Source organism: Dasypus novemcinctus, chromosome 6 (genome assembly GCF_030445035.2).
Source record: "Dasypus novemcinctus isolate mDasNov1 chromosome 6, mDasNov1.1.hap2, whole genome shotgun sequence".
Classification (NCBI taxonomy): Eukaryota; Metazoa; Chordata; class Mammalia; order Cingulata; family Dasypodidae; genus Dasypus; species Dasypus novemcinctus.
This window is the reverse complement of record NC_080678.1, coordinates 15774095-15793320: the sequence shown is the minus strand read 5'-3', so window position 1 is coordinate 15793320 and position 19226 is coordinate 15774095. Positions and strand designations below refer to the sequence as shown.

General features: G+C 51.5%; 1 protein-coding gene across 3 annotated transcripts in view; it reads left to right on the top strand.

Moving 5' to 3' along the window:
* The window catches only part of TACC2 (transforming acidic coiled-coil containing protein 2), a 226948-nt gene that overhangs the window by 75296 nt on the left and 132426 nt on the right, over nt 1-19226 (top strand). For all 3 annotated transcript variants that reach the window (XM_058298235.2, XM_058298236.2, XM_071215642.1), the window contains 2 exons: nt 1651-6837; nt 7395-7508. In XM_058298235.2, coding sequence (XP_058154218.1) covers nt 1651-6837; nt 7395-7508 — 5301 coding nt within the window. The remainder of the gene's footprint in view (nt 1-1650; nt 6838-7394; nt 7509-19226) is intronic.

Genomic DNA, 19226 nt, shown 5'->3' with positions numbered 1-19226 from the left:
AGTAGAAAGGATAGTACCCTAAATACTACAATACCTGTTTTCTAATTTTAACAGAAACGCATTTCCCTTTCCCACTCTGAGCATCCTCATATACAGATGCAAATGCAGTGCCTGCCTGACAAGGAAAGCCAGAGTTTTGATGGCAAATATATAGAGCAGAGTCTTTTCTCTTGCCACATCCAGAGCACGAGGGTCTATGCAGGTGCAAATGTGTGTAACCGTTAAAAAAGAGCCCATTAATTTTTCTTTGCTGTTTTCCTAGACTTTCCCTATAATCACTTTAACACACACACACTCCTGTTAACTTTGCCATGAGCAAATTCTCCTGATACTAGAAAGTGTATGATCATAAAAATTATATAGATTCACAGCTATGTAAAAATAAAAATTACAGTCCTAAGAAACGGAATAGAAATTTAAAAGATCAGAAGGAAGTTCAATAGAGTCCTGCAAGTGGCGAATATGGCGGATCATGGGGGAGGACTTTTTTCTTATAGTTTTTTTTTTTTTTTTTTTTTTTAAAGATTTATTTATTTATTTAATTCCTTCCCCCCCGTTTGTCCCCGTTTGTCTGTTCTTGGTGTCTTTTTGCTGCGTCTTGTTTCTTTGTCCGCTTCTGTTGTCGTCAGCGGCACGGGAAGTGTGGACGGCGCCATTCCTGGGCAGGCTGCTCTTTCTTTTCACGCTGGGCGGCTTTCCTCACGGGCGCACTCCTTGCGCATGGGGCTCCCCCACGCGGGGGACACCCTTGCGTGGCACGGCACTCCTTGCGTGCGTCAGCACTGCGCATGGGCCAGCTCCACACGGGTCAAGGAGGCCGGGGTTTGAACCGCCGACCTCCCATATGGTAGACGGACGCCCTAACCACTGGGCCAAAGTCCGTTTCCCTTCTTATAGTTTTTAATACATTGTCCACATTTTGTATTGGCCATGTATTATTTTTTAAATGACAACAATGAACTGAATATATAGAATTGAGTAGCTCTCCCCCAAGTTTTCGACATATTTCATAGTTTTTCATCATACGTTGCCCAAATAAGGGTATTAGAGTTAGGCCAGCTATGGGTATAAAGGTAATTTAGCTCCCAAGAGTTATATATAGATCACATGCAGAAATTCCAAAGTGCCATAGAAATTTTTGGATTATGTCTTTCATGGTACCACCTGTTAAATGTGAAGAAACACTGTCATGAATGGTGCTTTATTTCAAAGCCCAGCTGTGTCCACTTGTGTCTCTCCCCCTAACATCTAAGGTTCATCAGAAGTTCTCAGGACCTCCATGGAAACCACAGAGAACTGGTTCAAAGCCCTTATGGTGGTTTACTCTCATTAAAAACTTTGTTTCCCACATTTTACACTATTATAAATTTCGTTTCCAGATTTCCTTGTTCACTACCAACCAGGATGAGAAGCCCTGAACTCAGTGTTGGAGATTCCCTGGGTTGATTTCTGGAGGAAAGGGGGGGCATGCATAACAGGAGGTCGAGGCAGTGGTGGGGTGGGGGGAGGACGTGCATGGGGTCAATGCAGTTAGTTGAGGCACCTGGTGACCTTTTGGCAAGGGGCTTGGGGTGATTTCGCCTGCCATGTTCCTCTGTCTCTGACGTCTGTGAGAATGAAAGAAACATTAAATGTTTTTGTTATTGGCAGCGCTGGGCACGGAGGCTCCTGCTCCACTTCAGAGGGTACGGCCAGCCCAGATCCAGGCATCACGTTCCCAGAGGTGACGGAACCCAGGAAGTACTCACAGGAAGCCAGGATGCTGGAAGGTTCTCCACTGCCCTGCCCACCACCTCCCTGGGAGCAGGGGTTCTCCTCGGTCTCCCTGCCCTTTGCCGAGTGCCCCCCAGAAGTTTGCACAGCAAACCTAGCAGCGGCCCAGGAGGATGGCCCCCTGGTCCAAGGCCCCAGGATGGAACCTTCCCCGAATGCCCCAGTGGAGGCCGTGGCAGCATTTGCCCCCAAGGGGAGCAGCCCTACTCGACATAGCGACGAAGCAGAGAAAGACCTAGAGGAAGGGGGACAGAAATCTTCCTCCTCCAGCCACCGTGGCCAGTGGCCAGATATCTCACCAGCCGATGGTCTGATGATGGGACAGCTGGGTGGAGAGAGTGACCAGCCTGGCGGGTTAGGGACCTCAAGGAAAGAGGCTGCAGGTGATTTCTCCCCTGCAGAGTCCAGGCAGGGGGCGACTTCTGTGCAAGCGGCCCCCAAGGTCCCAGCTGCAGCCCAGACAGACCAGGAGCACTCAGCTGGCATGGAGGATTCCCCCACAAGTCCCAAGATGCCACTCCCACAAGATCCAGCCCCAGGAGCCTCAGACGGAGAAAAATGCCACATAGAAGCACCGCCTTGGGCTATAGCCGATGACTTGGCATTCCTCGGGGCCTGCTGTCCTGCTCAAAGCGGTTCTGGGGCTGCCCAAGAGGCTGAAGAGAATGTTCTTTCCCAGTCCAGCTGCCAGCTGGAGACCGGAGAGCATCAGCCACACACGGAACCACCCTCAGATTCACTGAGTCCTGCTGGGGCCAGGGACTCTTGGAAGGAGACGGTAGATGTTAGTGGGGCTCACTGTCACCCCCAGACAGGAGCACAAGGAACTGAGCCCAGTAAAGGTGTCCATGTGGCAGCGGGCGGCCAGCCCCAGGTGGGCCCGTGGGTGGGCTCCGAACCTTCTCTGCTTGTTCCGATGGAGGAAACGTGTCCAGCTTCAAGCCTCGCTTTGCATCCAGCAGCTTCAGCTCCTGTTGCTGCGGAAGAGCCCAGCTGGTGGACTGGGGAGACAGTTTCCGGGGCTGAGATGCCAGTTCCTACAGATCCTGCCCAAAAGCTGGCAGGTGCAGGGTGGGCAGGCCTGCAGAAGCACGAGTTGGAGCTCAGGAGTGAGGGAGAGGATCCAGGAGGGAGCCCCGGAGAGGCACCTGTCCCCTCGCCCGAGGAGGAGAGGGAGGAGTTCTTGAACAGGGAGCCCACTCATGAAGTGCAAGAACTGCAGCCCCCTCCCACTTCCAGGGCACCAGATGACAGCGCCAAGGGGTCCCTGGGGCCAAACGATGAAGCCCAGGTGCCTGCGGATGCCGAGTGTGCCCCCGTGGCTAGACAGGAGAGCAGGTGTCTGGGAGAGAGCCGGGGAGGACAAGAAGAAGCCCCGCGGCACCAGCAAGGTGCAGATCCCAGGGACCTGGGGGAAGAGGGACCCCAGGCCTTTAGCTGCAAGCCCCGTCCTGAGCTGCCCGCAGATGAGGCTTCCGAGCCAAGTGGTGGTGTTGAGAGCAAAGTCCTTCCCAGCACAGCCTCGGCAGCCAGGGAGCGTGGGACGGGGCACTCGGACAGGCCCGAGTGCCCGTCGCAGGCTGCTGCCATGTGCTCAGCCAAAGACTGCGCAGCTGAGATGGCTGGCTCCCCGAATGGGCTCCCTGAGAAGGACCGGGCCTGGGCCCCTGGGCCCGCTGGAGCTGGTGAATGCCCTGGTCCTGAAGGCGCCATCTGGGCGGGGCCAGGACCACAGGCTCAAGGTCCTGACCCCCTTCAGGGCAGGGCAAGCTCGGGAAGAACCGAGTGTCTTCCTGCTGTGGAGCCCGAGGCATCCGATTTCCTGCCAACGCCTGCTGCCGAGGCTGTCCCCAAAGCCCAGGCGGTGGAGAGTGCAGATGACATCAAGATGACAGGCCACCCGTTTGTGCAGAGGCCAGGCTGCTGGGAAGGGGAGGCCGAGCTGACAGCCCCGGGCCTACCCCACGGCCCCGGGCGTGACGCGGCTGGACAGGAAGTCAGTGCTGCTGTGCCACATCCCCCTGGCGGGGAGAAGACTGCGGTGGGTCAGCAGGGAAAGCCCACCTGCCCGGCCAAGAGCTGGGTGCCGGGAGTGCCACCTGAGAGGCCCTCACTCCCATCTCACGGGGGTCCCCAGCCATCCCAGTCACACCCAGAAGCCCTCGTCTTTGACCTGTTCAGGGAGAAGCCCTCATCACCTGAAAATGGGAAAGAGATTTATCCAAGTGATTCAGGTTTTAACAGCCAGGGCACAGCTTCTTCCCAAATGTATGTACCCACGGAATGCAGGGAGGATTTGAGCCTGCCCACCCAGAGAGGACAGGAGCTGGCTTTCAGATCCGAAATCCGAGGTGAGCTCCCCAAAGGCAGTCTGTCTGATGCGCCAAGCCCAGGTGGCGGGGACGTGGTTCCGGGGAGGCCACCCACAGAGCGGTTGGACCTGTCCACGCCAGGAGAGAATGGGCAAGAAGAAGCACACGGGGGTGCTCAGCCTCCTGCAGCTGATGCTCTCCAAGACGCTTCTCCTGCAGGTGACCTGAGCAGAGAGGAATGTCACCACGCAGGTCAGGGATGGAACAAGCCCCAGCAAGAGCCGGCTGATGCTTTGAAAGCAGACAGCCAGCATGAAGAAGCATGTCGAGGGGCTGGCACTTCTGAAGCGGCTGACGCCCTGTGCCCGTTTCAGCTCTTGGGAAAGACAGAGAAGGCAGGTGGAGGCACCGGGGGGGCCCCGCCTTGTCGTCCAGACTCAGCAGCTCTCCCGGCGGTGGCTCACTGCCCGCCGGCCCCCGGGCCTGCCAGCCCCAGGGCCACACCCACCCAGGATGCCCCAGAGAGCGAGGCTAGTGAGGAAACCGTGGGAGGCAGGCAGCAGCCAGCGCCGGCCCCGCAGGAGGAGATGGAGCGGCCCGCCGTCTCAGATGCGCAGGCCCGAAAGCTTCCTGGAAGTTTCCCACTGACCGAGGAGCAAGGATGGGAAGGTGCCGCGGTTGGGAATGCTGGTGAAGGAAACCTGGGGATGCAGCAAGCTCCAGAGGAACCTGGAGAGGCTGCTGCGCAGGGTGGCCTCCTTCAGAACGAGCCCTGTCCCACTCCTGGGCGGGAAGCTTCCACCGCTGCCGAAGGTGAGCTCTGCCAGGCTGGGCAGCCCTCTGCCAGAAGCCAGGATGCCTTGCTGGGCGGGATTTCCGGAAGCACCTTGGATGTTTCTGCACACCAGGCTACCCCCAACACGGAGAGGCTGCAGCAGGCTGGGCCATCACAAGAGGCATCCCCTGACACCCCCTACCTGCATATAGACGGGGCTGCCAGGAAAAGGGCAGAAAGCAGCGGGGTGACCACTGATTCTTCTCAAGGCCCCAGAGTCCCTGGTGAAAGACTTTGCCCCAGAGAGGAGCCCCAGTTTGCCTCAGAAAACACTGCCTCCGTGAAGCCAGCTGCCGGCCACCTTGACTCGGTTGCACAACCAGGTGCTACAGGTGAGGGATCCTCTGCAGTGCTAACCAGCGGCAGCAGAAGCCCCGAAGCTGGGCCAGGTGAGCGCCCTGTGGACTCTCTGCCCTACCTGGATAGGATGCCACTTCTGGCTGAAGGCGAGCAGGTGACAGGTGAGGAGAAATCAGCAGCTGCCCCTGGGGCAGGTGGGGAAGCCAGTGAGAGACCCATGTGCTCCGTCAGTGAGGAGAGCACGGCGGGCGATTCAGCAAGGGAGAAAGAGAGCAGCAGCGAGCGGACAGTAGATCCTGCCAAGGACACAAGTCCCAAGTCAGCTGGCATGACCCCGGGGCTCCTGGACTTCAGGGGCCACATCACCAGGATTTTTGAGAAGTCTGTGCTTGGAGCCCTCACCACCAACCGGCTCCAGAGCACACCCGGAGAAAAGGCAGACACTGGGAGGACTTTGCTGGGCAAGGACCCAGCTGCACCTCTCAGCCCAGAGAAGCTTCTAGATGGTACTCAGGGTCTGGCCATCGCCCCTCTACCCCCACCTCATTCAGCACTCTGGGTGGACTCAAAGCAGCAAGAGTCTGCCTTCAAGGCTGAGATTTCCCATCTGGTTTCCCAGGAACCAGCTCCAGAAAAGCTGCCAGGTGAACCGGGGCCCCCTGCAGAGCGGACCCTGCCAGGTACCAGTTTGGAAAAGGAAAAAGCTGGTGTCCCACAGATGGTGAATAACCCCGAGATGCCAGAGGCGGCTGGGGAAGCATGTCTAGGGCTGGGAGGCGAGGCTCCCTCACAGCGGGGAAGGAGCAGGCAGGAATTACTGTCTGGTCTTTCTTCCCATGCGGACACTCAGGAGGTCACTGTGGATAAAGCTGCTGACTTCCAGGTGGCTCTGCAGAGCCACAAGGAAGGCGCCTCATGTCAAGATGACAGAATTCCTTCTGGAGAACACCACCAGGAAGCATCCGCCTGCAGCAGTGAACACAGAGAAGGTGGTGCCTGGGGCTTTGCTAGCACGGAGGGCCCAGGTGATGTGCCAGGTTCCATCTCTGTCCCAGCATCTTCTCTGCCCAGGGATGTGCTGGCTGTGCCCGAGGCCAGCAGTGAGCCCCGCGCCCCTGATACACTTGGTGGTGAGAGGAGGAGCGGAGATGCTGCTGGGACCTCGGGAACGGGAAATGCCCAGAGCAACCAGGGTGCCCCCGAGCCACTGGCTGGGGGAGTGGCAGGCAATCCCCTGGAGCTGAGCCCAATGGCAAGAGCTGCTCATGCAGCAGAGAGTGACGTCACTTTGAGCCCAGCTGAGACAGGGGCACGTGCCTCTGGTGACCCGCCTGAAACAGGTACTACGAGGGTGTCCTCCAGCGGGCTGCATGACGCGGCACGGCCAGGGAGCTGTCAGGATCCGGGTCGCTCTGACTACGCTCAGCCAATGGAGGACGCGGCTGCCCTGTGCCCAGATGGCCCGGCCAGGTCCCAGCAGGCTGAGGAGCATCTGGGGCCTGAGCTCCCGCCTCCTGCTGGGGATGGGAAGGTGCCTGTCTCCTCACCTCCAGAACCTGGTGAAACGGAGGACCAGAAGCCGCCTGGCTCCCCTCCAGAGGAGCTTCACGTGGAAAGGTATTAAATAGTGAACTCCCACGGGCATGCAGGGTCAGCTTCAGAAGTGATGTCCCACCTCGTTTTTAAAGTAAATCAGAGAGACGGGTGTTTTTTCCTACAAGCTCTTTTCCATAGCGTACTGCTTAAATTTGTCTGCTTACGCTTTCTGGATGTGCTGAGATTTTGAAAAACATGAGAGAAATAGGTGGAGATGTGGGAGCTGTTCATAGCGTGTCTTACTCCTTTTCCTTTAATTCATCTAACTTAAAACACTGGAAAAACATGAAATGTTTGCTGGCTGGCGGTGGGCTCTTGGGTCATAGGATAGAGTCAGTCATTTGTTTTTCCTGGCGTTCAGATACATCTGCTTTTCAATATAGATATACTTATGCAGATGGAGCCTAAATGATTCAAAAGCACCTCACCACCACTGCCTGTCTCAAGTCCATCTCTTCTGGGCATTTTGATGTGGCAGCCTCTTTTCACTGGGAAATGCACTTTTTCAATAGGACATGGAGAGAAATGCCTTTTACCATCCACTGTAACCTATCTATTGCTTTTTTTCATTATTCCAGAAAGAGCCCCGGGCCTGACCCATCCCATTTACCTTCGGTTCCTGAGACGGATGCTCCAAGTGTCACCAGTGAGGTCACTTCAGATGAGGCCAGAAGTGCCAGAGAAACAGAAAGGTCAGTGGAAAATGACCAGCCTTTGAAGGACCATGGCGCCTTCTTTAGCTATATTGAAATAAAATCCATATATGGTGCAGCTCACTCATTTAAAGTGAACAATCAATGACTTTTAGTATATTCAGAGTTGTGCAACCATCAGCACAATCAACTTTAGAACCTTTTCATCCCCCCCAAACCATCTCTGTGCTCCTTAGCCATCACTCCCCAACCCCCCCCACCCCATCCCAGGCCTCGACAGCCACTAATCTGGTTTATTACCTTCTGAGTCACGTACGTTAAACATTGATTTAATCTCTGAATTGGGAATGTATAATCGCCAACAGCACTCACACTCCATAGAGATCTGGAGGTGAGAGGAGGACAAATGACAGGTGTAACTGTGAATCCCAGACCATCACACATGCAGAGTACCTGCCTGCTCTTTCCTAGGTGAAATGCCACCTATGGTTGTGCAAAAGCTGCTGCTCAAAAGTTCCATCCTTTGGGGCAATGGAGACCTTGTGGACCTAGATACACTGTGAACCAGTTTTGCAGCATCCCTAGACCTTTGGCTGTTCTGGCGCTCTGTGTGTGTGCGTGTCTGTGTGTGCACGTGCACAGGCGTGCCCGAGTGGGGGAATCAGACTTTAAAGTTGTACCTGTGGTTAGCCAATGGAGCCTACCAAACAGCTGCAGGCGTTTCATAAATGATTCGATTCATCCTTTGCGCATGCTGGAAGAATGCGCGATCACCTGTTTTTCAAGCCTGAGCACTGACACCGAGGCCCAGCTGCCTTTGCTCCCCTACAATAGCCACTCTCATGGCTCTGGGCGGGCACGATGGCCCTCGAGATGCAGGCACGTGCTTCCTAAACAGATGGGAGTTTAATCTGCATCTGACGCTTGTTTCTGCTACTGGCTTAGCGCTAGATTCCCTGTGGTCCTTGCTGGTATGTATTTCTTACATTCCCAGTTAAGGTGCAGGACAAATATCTAACTAGGAGATGTCTCCTCACACCCATATTCCTATATTAGCTCCTTCTCTTTCAATGGCCCTGGAGGTTTGATCACCTTGTTGGAGACCTCAGGGCCAGCCATACAGTAGTTCAATACGCATTTTATGGTTACTTGTTTCCTCTCTTTCTAAATTATAAAATTATAACTTATAAGTTAATTTTATAAGTATAATTTTTCTAGGAAATTTAGGCGGTATCTAGAAGGATTTAAAAAAAAACCAAAACGAGGATAACTCACAAGCCCACCACCTAGAGCTTACTGTTATTTACTATTTTAGTGTATTTTCACCCATTGTTGTTCTGTTTACATTTTAGAGTTATTTTTTTCTCTGTCATCAAATCACTTTGCAAACATAAATTGCAACGGCTGACTATGACTTATCACGGTTACCTAGCTGTGGATGTTTGGTTGGGATGGTTGTTTCTGTTTTCTTTGCCGGTTAAAATATCTTAATGGCTGAAGAGAATGAATTCTTTCTTATCTCGTAATATACAATTCAAAGTGATCTGCTACAAGGAAAAATTGTTTGTGACTATGTTTTATCATAAAACCTTTTATGTCACTTTCATTGTGTACTATATCGTATTTTTAACATAAAAATGACGTTTTAAGTTGCCACTGGGGTATCGAAACCAAATTTTGTACTCTCTTGTAGGTTAACAGGGTGACACACTTCTGTTGATGTTGAACCTATTAAATTCTGAAAATTCTGCTGATGGGAAGAGAGTTGACACTGTGTATCAGATTCAATATCTGAGAAAGGTCTTTTGTTTAATCTTGGTGACAGGATCGTTTAACAACCCAATAGTGTATGTAGGTAGCTGCGGATAGCAATAGATATGTTTGCTGCTTTATTTACCAAGCTTCGGAGCCGAACTGGAGTTGCTGGTGGATGTGCTATGAACTATCCTGAGGCTTTTTTTTTCCAGATTTATTATTTATTTATTTCTCTCCCCTTCTCCCATCCCATTGTCTGTTCTCTGTATCCATTTGCTGTGTGTTCTTCTGTGTCCACTTGCATTCTTGTCAGCAGCACCGGGAATTTGTGTCTCTTTTTGTTGTGTCATCTTCCTGCGTCAGCTCTCCATTTGTGTGGCACCACTCCTGGGCAGGCTGCACTTTTTTTGCGTGGGGTGGCTCTACTTGAGGGGCGCACTCCTTGTGCATGGGGCTTCCCTACATGGGGGCACCCCTGTGTGGCACGGCACTCCTTGCGCACATCAGCTCTGCACGTGGGCAGGCTCATCACACGGGTCAGGAGGCCCTGGGTTTGAACCCTGGACCTACTATGTGGTAGGTGGACGCTCTGTCAGTTGAACCAAATCCACTTCCCATATCCTGACGCTTTGCAGACCTCGGGCCACCACTTCACGCCTAGCTGGGGAAGCAGGCAATATCGAGGTTCAGCTGTGGACTTCTCTCGAGGAAGGGCCTGAGGCCCAGTAGATCGCCTTGCCTTCTTTTTAGGTTGTTTAAAACTGAAGGTGTTTGAATTGTTTTTGCCTTTGTTTCTGACTATCTTCCATGTGGGTAGAAAGTCTAGAATTTGGCATTTTGATCACACACTGCTGATATTCAGACATGTACTTCTGGATCAATCTTCAAAATCATCAAGTATGTTTTTGCTAAATATTTATGTAAGGGGTCATTTTTTTTTTCCATTTGGAGAAACGGTTAGAAAGGTTTACTAGTTAAGTATCAGTGCATTTTAGGGGAATTAAATTATTCCCAGATGCGTAGGGTTTTATGCAGACCTAGGCTAAATCATGAAGGGCAATTGAGTGGAAAAGTTGAGGGAAGGAGGGAAAACGGGGGACGTTGGCAATGCCACAGAAGTCCTGGGCTGGACCCAAAGTGGCTTTTGGAGTCTTCCCTCCCTGCTCCCGCACCTCCTTCCCACTTGGCTCTGCTTCTTCCCTCTCTCTCCTCCCCCTGCTAAAACGACCAGCTATGACACTGTGTTTTAAAGTTTAAGGATAAGGCTTTCAAGGGTGGCTACAGCTGTATAAATTAAGGAAAAGGAAAAGAACATTCGAACATAATTCTCTTAGCAGATAAAGCCAGGACAACAGATTCTTTCCCTCTCTCTGAGATGCTTCTGGGTTAGATTATATATTACATCACTTCTATTATTTTAAAGTCCCTCCTGAGGAATTGGGCTATTACTGAGCTACAGCTCTGACGCTCCCATCACTCGTAGCAACTTTCCTCCCAAATGGGATGTAATAATACAGGAAGACAGAGCCATTCACATCCCAGTGGCTGTGCTATCTTGGATAAGTTGTGTAACTTCTCAATCCTCAGTTTCCATATCTGTAAAATGGGAAAAGAATACCTCCCTGTTCGGTGTTAGGACAAAATTTGAATATTTCCAAAGCATCTGATGCAGTAAGTGCTTACTAAAAGTGGTAACTTGTTCTTCCTCGGCCTTTTGGCCAAGATCACATGTAAAAAGAGTAATCATTTCAATGTAAAATGTAGTTTTTTAAAAGCATCCTGGACATTAAGTGAAAGGAGAAGCTGCTCAAGATGCCCAAGGGAGACGACGTTGACGGCGCTGCAGGGGTGGAGGGAGCGGGCTGAGCCTCGAAGTCGGTGGTTGCCAAGCAGGCATTCCGCTACCCCTGCTCGGTTCCCGAGGTGCTGGGAGCACAGAACGAGATTTTTAAAATGCAGACGGGGACGTGCGTTCTCGTTAACAGCTTAGGTCGTATCTGAGCAATTACGTGTAAAAGTCAAAAGGCCTTATTAAACGGAGCCTTTCTGCGCCGAAGCTTTGGTGGTCCAAACGAATTTCTTCGGAGGTGACTCTGCCGTGTGGAAGAGCGCCAAGCCGCTGGAGAAAGCTCGTTTAGGAGGCCTGCCCCCAAAGCCTGGCTGCCTCCCCCCAAAGCCTGGCTGCCTCCCCGAGTGGGGGCTGGGCTCCCCGCCTCGCTCGCTGCTGCTTGAAAATCCAGGCCCCGTGTCAGGGCAAGGCGGTGGTTTTCCAGGGAGAATGGGTCTGAGTTGACCCTGCTGTGCTTACTGGAACCTCTCATTATGGCCACTACTTTAGACCTGGATTAGTGTCTGTTTTTAGCAGCAAGGTTTGTGAAATGGCTGTTTTAGACTCCAGCTGGTTAGAGCGGGAAGGAAACGTGGAGGCGTTCTTCATGAGCCCCTACCCCCACTTTACAGAGGAGGAAACTGAGGCTCAGAATAGAGAGGAAACTAGGAAGCTAACAAGCAGGGGGACCATGGCCCCCCTTGTCCAAGAAGGGGCTGCTCCTACCAGCAGCGACAACCTCCCCAAGTCTGCTCTTAGGCTTTCGAGGGAAGCCTTCCAAGTCGGAGTTCTAGAGTAGGATAAGCCCAGGACTCGATGACGGACAGACCTCAAGTTCTAGCTCTGTGACCTTGGGGATGTCACCCTCCTAAACCTCTTTTCTCTTCTCTAAAAAGATGGTTCACAGTACCTATTTACAGGGTCATAAATTGGCCCTTTATTAAGAGCACTTGAGAGGGAAACAGACTTTGGCCCAGTGGTTAGGGCGTCCGTCTACCACATGGGAGGTCCGCGGTTCAAGCCCCGGGCCTCCTTGACCCGTGTGGAGCTGGCCCATGCGCAGCGCTGATGCGTGCAAGGAGTGCCCTGCTACGCAGGGGTGTCCCCCGCGTAGGGAAGCCCCACGCATAAGGAGAGCCGCCCAGCTCGAAGGAGGGAGCAGCCTGCCCAGGAATGGCACCGCTCACACTTCCCGTGCTGTGCTGCTGACGACAACAGAAGCGGACAAAGAAACAAGACGCAGCAAAAAGACACAGAAAACAGACAACCGGGGGAGGGCAGGGAATTAAATAAGTAAATAAATAAATAAAAGAGCACTTGAGGGCAGCAGATGTGGCTCAAGCAATTGGGCACCCGCCTACCACACGGGAGGTCCTGGGTTTGGTTCCTGGTTCCTCCTAAAAAAGGAAGACAAGCACACAGCAAATGGGCACAGAGACCAGACAGGAAGTTCAAACAATGGGGGAGGGGAGAAATAAATAAAATAAATTAATCTTTTAAAAAAAAAGCACTTGACACTAAATATTCAACCTGAGTTCCCTTTCACTTAGAACTACTTCTGGGCTGTGCTTTTCAGTTTCCAAAGTACTGTCACACCAGCATCTCATTCCTCACCGCAGCCCTTAGATAGGGACTGTTATGTACCCTCTTTGCCAATAAGAGTTGGAGGCTTGGGGAGGTGGCGTGGCTTGCTCGAGGTCAGAGGGCTAATAAGAGTGAGAGCCAACACTAGAACCCAACTTCTGGAAAGTTCTCCAGTCATTAAATCCACGATTAGATCCTGAGCAGGTGGAATCTTGGGGGCATTACTAAGACAGAGCGGCCCCCTAGAACTTTCTGCAACGATGGGATTCTCTACATCTACACTGTCCTGTAGTTTAGCCCCGAGCCTCATGTGGCTGTTGAGCACTTAAGAGGAGGCCAGTGCCACTGAGGAACCCAACTGTTACTTGTACTTAATTTTAATTAATTAGGTTGAAATTGAAATAGCCGCACGGGGCTAGTGCTACTGTATGGGATAGCACAGTGCCAGGACACAGCGTGCTGTACTCCTCACCGTCAGAGCCCAGTGGATGCCGTGTGGAAGCTTTGGAAGTGTCTCAGGGCCCAGGGGTGCTTCGTGAGTGTGCGTCCTTCTTGCTTGCCCTTTCCCTCAAGCAGGAGACCGGGTCTGACATGGAGTCTGCCCAGGGCTCTTGGCACAACTGCCCAGGAACGTGTGCAGGTCAGCGTGCACCATGGAGGCTGACAGTTGGGCCGATCGGAGGCCTAGGCTTACCCTGCATACCTCAAAGCCAGGCCTGCGAATCTCTCCCTGAGCAGCCTTGTAAGGAGGCTGGGGCCATCCAGTCCGCTGGCCCCAAGGCAACATTTAATGCAGACCCCACCCTGGCATCAAATCCCCCTATGGCCACACCTACAAAAGGCACCTCCTGGGCCTGGAGGAAACCAAAGCACAAGCCCATGGCAGAGCTGTCGTTTTCAACTGATTTCTTGGCACTGTCTTTCTCCTGAGAAACTGGGAGGGTGGAAAAGAGGCTCCAGCTCACAGCATCTCCAGCCTCTTCTTTCTTCTTGGGGCCTGGTAAAGTGGATGGGCATTAGATAGTTGAGCGGCCTGCTGATTCAGATGTAGACTGCCAAAGTGTTTCCATTTTTCCAGGGAAGGCACTGGAACAGGTCTGCCTCCTGACACTTGAGTTCCCTTTTCTTTTGTAAGGCAGGCATAAAAACCCCAGGAAGGGTGCCCTGGGGGTGGGCCGAGCGAGGACCCACGAAGGCAGCAGTGGTTCAGGTCAGCACTGAGTTTCAGGCTAGGAAAACCCTTGGTGGGAGCAGAGCAGTAACCCCAAAGCTGCCCCAGGTAAATGGGGGACCCAGACGTGGAGCCCAGGGTGAAAGCAGATGGGTGGTGGAGGTGGGCGGGGGTCGTTCCACAGGCTGGAGTTCAAATCCTGGCTCCCATTCTTGGGGGTCCCATTGGGCAGTCGTGTGACCTCGCCAAATCTTAGCCTCTTCACAAGTGAATGGAGTGGAGGATGCCTCCTAGGATGGAGAGGAAGGTTTAAATGGTTCATAAATGAGGCGAGACAGAGCACCCTGCACAATGTCAGCTTTCAATAGATGGAAGCTTTCACTACCAAAGAGTGGGGACCCATTCGCTCTTAGATATTCCCTAGACCAGGCCCCCGAATTGTCACCCAGCAAAAGTGCACCCAGACTGGCGCCTTCCAAGGGGAGGCCAAGTTCTCTCCCATTAGGAGGTGCGGAGATGAGCATTCAGGGCAGTGGGAAAGAGGATTGGGATAAATTGTCATATCCCACAGATGAGCAAGCAATGCGGGAGTCAGAAAGGTGTGGAGACTCCCAGCCCAGGCCCAGTGCACTCCTGAGAACTCAGATTGTTCACTTGCTCTTCAAGGCACTGCAGGTTCTTGACACGCCCCCCCATCCTCCTGGGGTTCAGGGTCCTCTGATGTAGGATCGGGACATTGGGCATCATGGTCCGAACCTGTTTAGAAATGGCCGGGAGGACCCATGCATGTAGTCCTTTCTGTATAAAGCAGATCTCAGCTTCTGGCCAAGAGAATAAGTTACGGTCTTGTTTCTTTGGGCATGCTAGCTGCACCTTACAGGACATAGCTCCTGGTTTCCCAGCACCTGATCTCTGCGCGCTGCCCAGTAGGCACACTACCTGTGTGTGTGCTGAATAATTCAGCTCATGTAGCTATCAGGTGAGCCTGAGGATTTCAGTCCTGGAAAACAAGGTCAGACAGGGCTTGGGAACCAGGCTGCCTGGGTCTAACTCCCAGCTCTGCTGTTAGACTCCAGCCTGGACCAAGTTCCTTCACCACGCTAAACCTCGGTTTCCTTACTTGTAAAATGTGTATAATGTTAGTGTCCACCCCAAAGAGTTTTCATGGGGAGTACATAAAAATAATTTGTGTTATGAGCTTAGTGGCATGCAGAAAACACTTAAATATCAGGAGTTATTGTCATTATTATCATTTGAATGATGACAATACAATTAGGTAGGTTGCTGGGTAAATACTGGTATTTTTACAAATGGCCTACTTGAAACTTGCTGAAGTTCATTTGCATCTGTCCTGGATTCCTTGGAACGAGTCACTCCCTTCACCTCCTCCCTCCCCACGGGGGTAGCCCTTGATGATGCGATATTGTATTGGAGGCAAAGTCAAGCCATCTGGCATACATGGAGAATGTATTCTCTTCTGGGAGGAAACTAGGGCTTTGGGGTTAACCTCTTGCCAAGAGTGGCTGCAGAGAAGCTGAAACCTAACATTTGTGGGAGGGAATGAGTGCCAGTGTGGGAGAGCACAGCTGGGGCCACACCAGTGGGTAGTAAGCTTAGGGTGTATCTTATGGGACAAATTACCCCAACTGCCTTGCCATGACTTTGAACTGCCAGCCCACCCCAAACCTCCTAAAGGCAAGGACAGGACTGGACAACTTTCAGTGCCATAGCACACCAGCTGGAGGAGACCCTTTCTGGTGAGTTCCCAAGCAGCTGGTGTTTAAATATGCATGGCCACTGTTGGCAGAAAAGTGAGAATGTCATGCAAAACGGGGAAAGCAGGTCTGGGCTTGAGGTCTCAACTCTAGGCCAGATTGCCTTTCTGGGCTGCCTCTGGGGGACATCTGGGCAGATGCTCCTCCATTTCCTGGGACCTGGCAGCAGGGATGCTCGCCCTTTGAGCCGGGGTGCCACCCATGTCTGTCCGAGACATTCAGTCAGAATATCAGAACGAGAAGGACCTCCAGTACCTTAAGCCTCCTCCTTTTACCAGTGAGAGACCTGAGACCCAGAGAAGTTGCGCAACTTCTCTAAGTCCACACAGCTTCTCCGGGGCCTCTGTTCTGATTCCTATAGAATCTTCTCGCCTTCAGACCAGTGCTCCTTCAACAAACCCACTGGCACCGTAGTGAGCTCACCTTTGACTTTTACAGCTCAAGTGCAGGGTGACCCTCATGTGAACTGGTCTTATAGAATGTTTTCCAGAAGTGGTGGGGAGCTAAAAATAATCTTGTCCTTGGGTTGTGTCTGAGAAAGCCACACATGCAGGCTCATTCTGAGCTTTTTTGCAGAATGAGTTAAGCTGCGGCTTCTGTGCCGTGCCAGCCCTGGCTGTCTCTTGCTTGTGGCTGATGGCATTTGCAGTAGGGTTGCAGGAAAGCCACTAGCTGGGCAGGCAGTCGGTGATCATCTAAGTCACCACTTTCTGGAATATGTGGGTGCTCAGTCCGGGGGGACAGCCTCAGACTAAACAGGAGAAAGTCCTGCTGAAACCTGAGTTTTATCTTCTAGCAGGCCTGTGCGAGCAACCTATGAAGAAGCACTCAGAGAAGACGACGGTCCATCTCGAGTTTCTTTACAAACAGTTGGGCCATGAATCCTCGGGAGATAAAAGGATCTTGGCGATTGGTGTAGGGTTTGGTTTTCTTTTTCACGAAGATGAGAAGTTTAGCTATTAGACACCCACCAGTCTCCTTGTTGAGTTGATACTTAGACCTCTTACTTGGTTCATATTTTATCTTTGGTGAAAAGTAATTATTCTGCAAAAAGGAAAAGGAGAAAGGACCCCAAAGAGGAGAGGGGAGCTTTGTTTTTCAGAAACTCCCTCTGCGTGTTGCATTGGGCACTGTAACTGACAGGAACGGGAAAGTCGTTAAGCCATCCTGCTTCTTCCCAGCAGCCCGAAGAAGGGCGTTTATGTCTTCTCTTCCAAACCTCTTTTCCTTTGGCACACAAATGTGGAGAAAGAGTTAATGCCGAGGCAGGCCCAAGCATTTACAGACATTGGAGGCAGGAACTTCAGCCTGGCTGAGAGGTGCTGGCCAGTAGCACATGCCCTTGTGTCCAGACCACCCCCTGCTTGCCACCCCTCCCCTCTGAGGCTCAGCCCAAACGTAGTGCTTACAAAGCCTTCCCAACCCCCTAACTCCCCATGTCCTCCCCTGGCATGGAGAGATGTTTTAAGATAGAGGGCCCTTGCCATGTATTACAGTTTGTCATTGGGGTTTCATCCTTTGTAGAGTAGATATCATCATCCTGTAGACCGAGCTGAGTCCCACAGCTACCCCACCTCCCAGGTCCTGCCAGACGCTTAATCTACCATGGCTGTTCCTTCGAATATTTTCTTTTTCAACCATTGCTCTGATATCATACAGACAGCCCATTCTGTTGCCTGGGGAAGCCTGCTCTTCAGCCAAAGAAGACAATACAGCAGGGTGGGTTATACCTAAGGCAGAGCTTTGCTTCTTATTTAGTCAAAGATTTACTTAAAATTAGGAGTAAGCCAAGTTGAAGTGTATGAGCACAGTGGCCCATGAAAAGTTGGGTCAGATGCTCTTGGCCTGGGAGACCAGTTGTCTAGCACCTTGTCCCAGCAGCTGGCTCAGTTGAAGACATGTTTGAGTGAGGTGGGCCTGGTGTGTGGGGGAACCCAAGGAAAATTCCACAGCCATGGCTAGAAATTCTGGGTGAGGCTGGAAGCCGATTGGAAAGCTTCCCCCACACATTGCCTGCATGTATTTTGGGCTCAGGCTGACATTTTGTCTTAGTGTGGGCGGAGGTAATGACTGAATTTTTAGAAGGCCTGAATCCCGCCTACAAATATTTCTTGCTGGCCCTACGACCAAGATTTGCTGGGTGGCAGCAGTTCAGGAACATACCTCACTGCTTGGGCAGACTCTCAAAGAATGTGAGAACTTAGGTCAGAAGCTGAAAGCAGAGATTCCTCCTGGCGGAAAAAAAAAGGTTCAGTGGAAAATGGATGTTGGGTTATTAATGTGAAGACTAAAGTCAAATGATAGAGCTCAGCCCTGGCGCTGCTCTTCCTGGTGGCATATTTCTCTGCTGACATGTTAGCAGGTTAGATTTGGAAGAGAATGCATGATCGGAAGTTTAGCCCTCTGTGTGGCATGGCACCGTGGACTTGTTAGGAGTTTGGGTTCTGCAGACACAGCCTGTGTTTGAACCTCAGCTCTTTGGGTAAGTCACTTCTCTGCTCCAAGTCTGTGTCCCTATTTGTCAAGGATAATGGCAGGACCACCACGTGGGATCCTTAGAAGAATTAAATGAGAGAAGGGATGGGAGCCACTCAGCCGAGTGCCAGCCATGTCGTAAATGCTCATGAATGTTAGCTAATATTACAGTGGTTGTTTTTTCAAGGTTTTCAATTGCCTTTTTGGTTTTCTTGATCTGCTAACTGAATGGAGAAGATAGAGGCAAGCTGTCAGATCGACAGTTTGCCACTCTTCACACCTGGCAGGGGACATGGTAACGTCTAGGCTGAAATGCCATTTTGATGTGAATTTTCAGTGGTTGGGTGAAGCTCTGAGATGCTGTTCTGCTGGAGAGCAAGGGCCTCAAGGAGCAGGAAGGTCCTGGGTGGCAGGGCTGGGTGAGTTTGGTCCCAGAGGAGGAGATCTCTTGCTGGGGTGGAGGGAGTCAGATTTGGTCCACACAGCCACGTGGGTGGGCACGGGGTGGGAGGTGAGGCTTTCTGTCCTTGAGGGGCCCATACTCTCATTCAAGAGATAGTAGACAGACATGAGATGATTACACAGCTCATAACCCTGACTGTCTGTTCCTCTCATTTGGTACTTTAGGTAGATGGTCATTAGGTCTTACCTAGAACATATTCGACAGGAGAGCAGGGATTCTGTCTCTTCTGTTCACCGCCATCTCCCCAGCACCTAGAAGTACCTGGCATATTTTAGGTGCTCAAAAATGTTTGACTGACTTAATCAGATACTTCTTTATCTCAGCAAGTTGTTGGGTATATTCAAGAAGAGATTTAATTCCTACGCCCTAAAATAGTCTCTACTGTACTTGTCCCAATCTTTGTCTCTTTTTTTAGCTTAATGTTTCACAAATGTCATTCACTTGTGCACCACCTTCACGACTTTTACTATATCCACATACCACTTGTTTATGGTCTACTTATTATTTTTCTTTAAATTGCTTCATTTTTATTTTGGTGTATACTTTCATTTTGTCCTAGGCCATATCCATGACACTTTGTGTTTGGTGTGCTAATGACATATTTTTTTCTAATATGCTTTAAATGCACACTATTAAAATTAATAAATGGAAGACTCTAATTTGGGTGGCACCTACTTAGCCTGTAAAATCCCACTTACATTTTCCT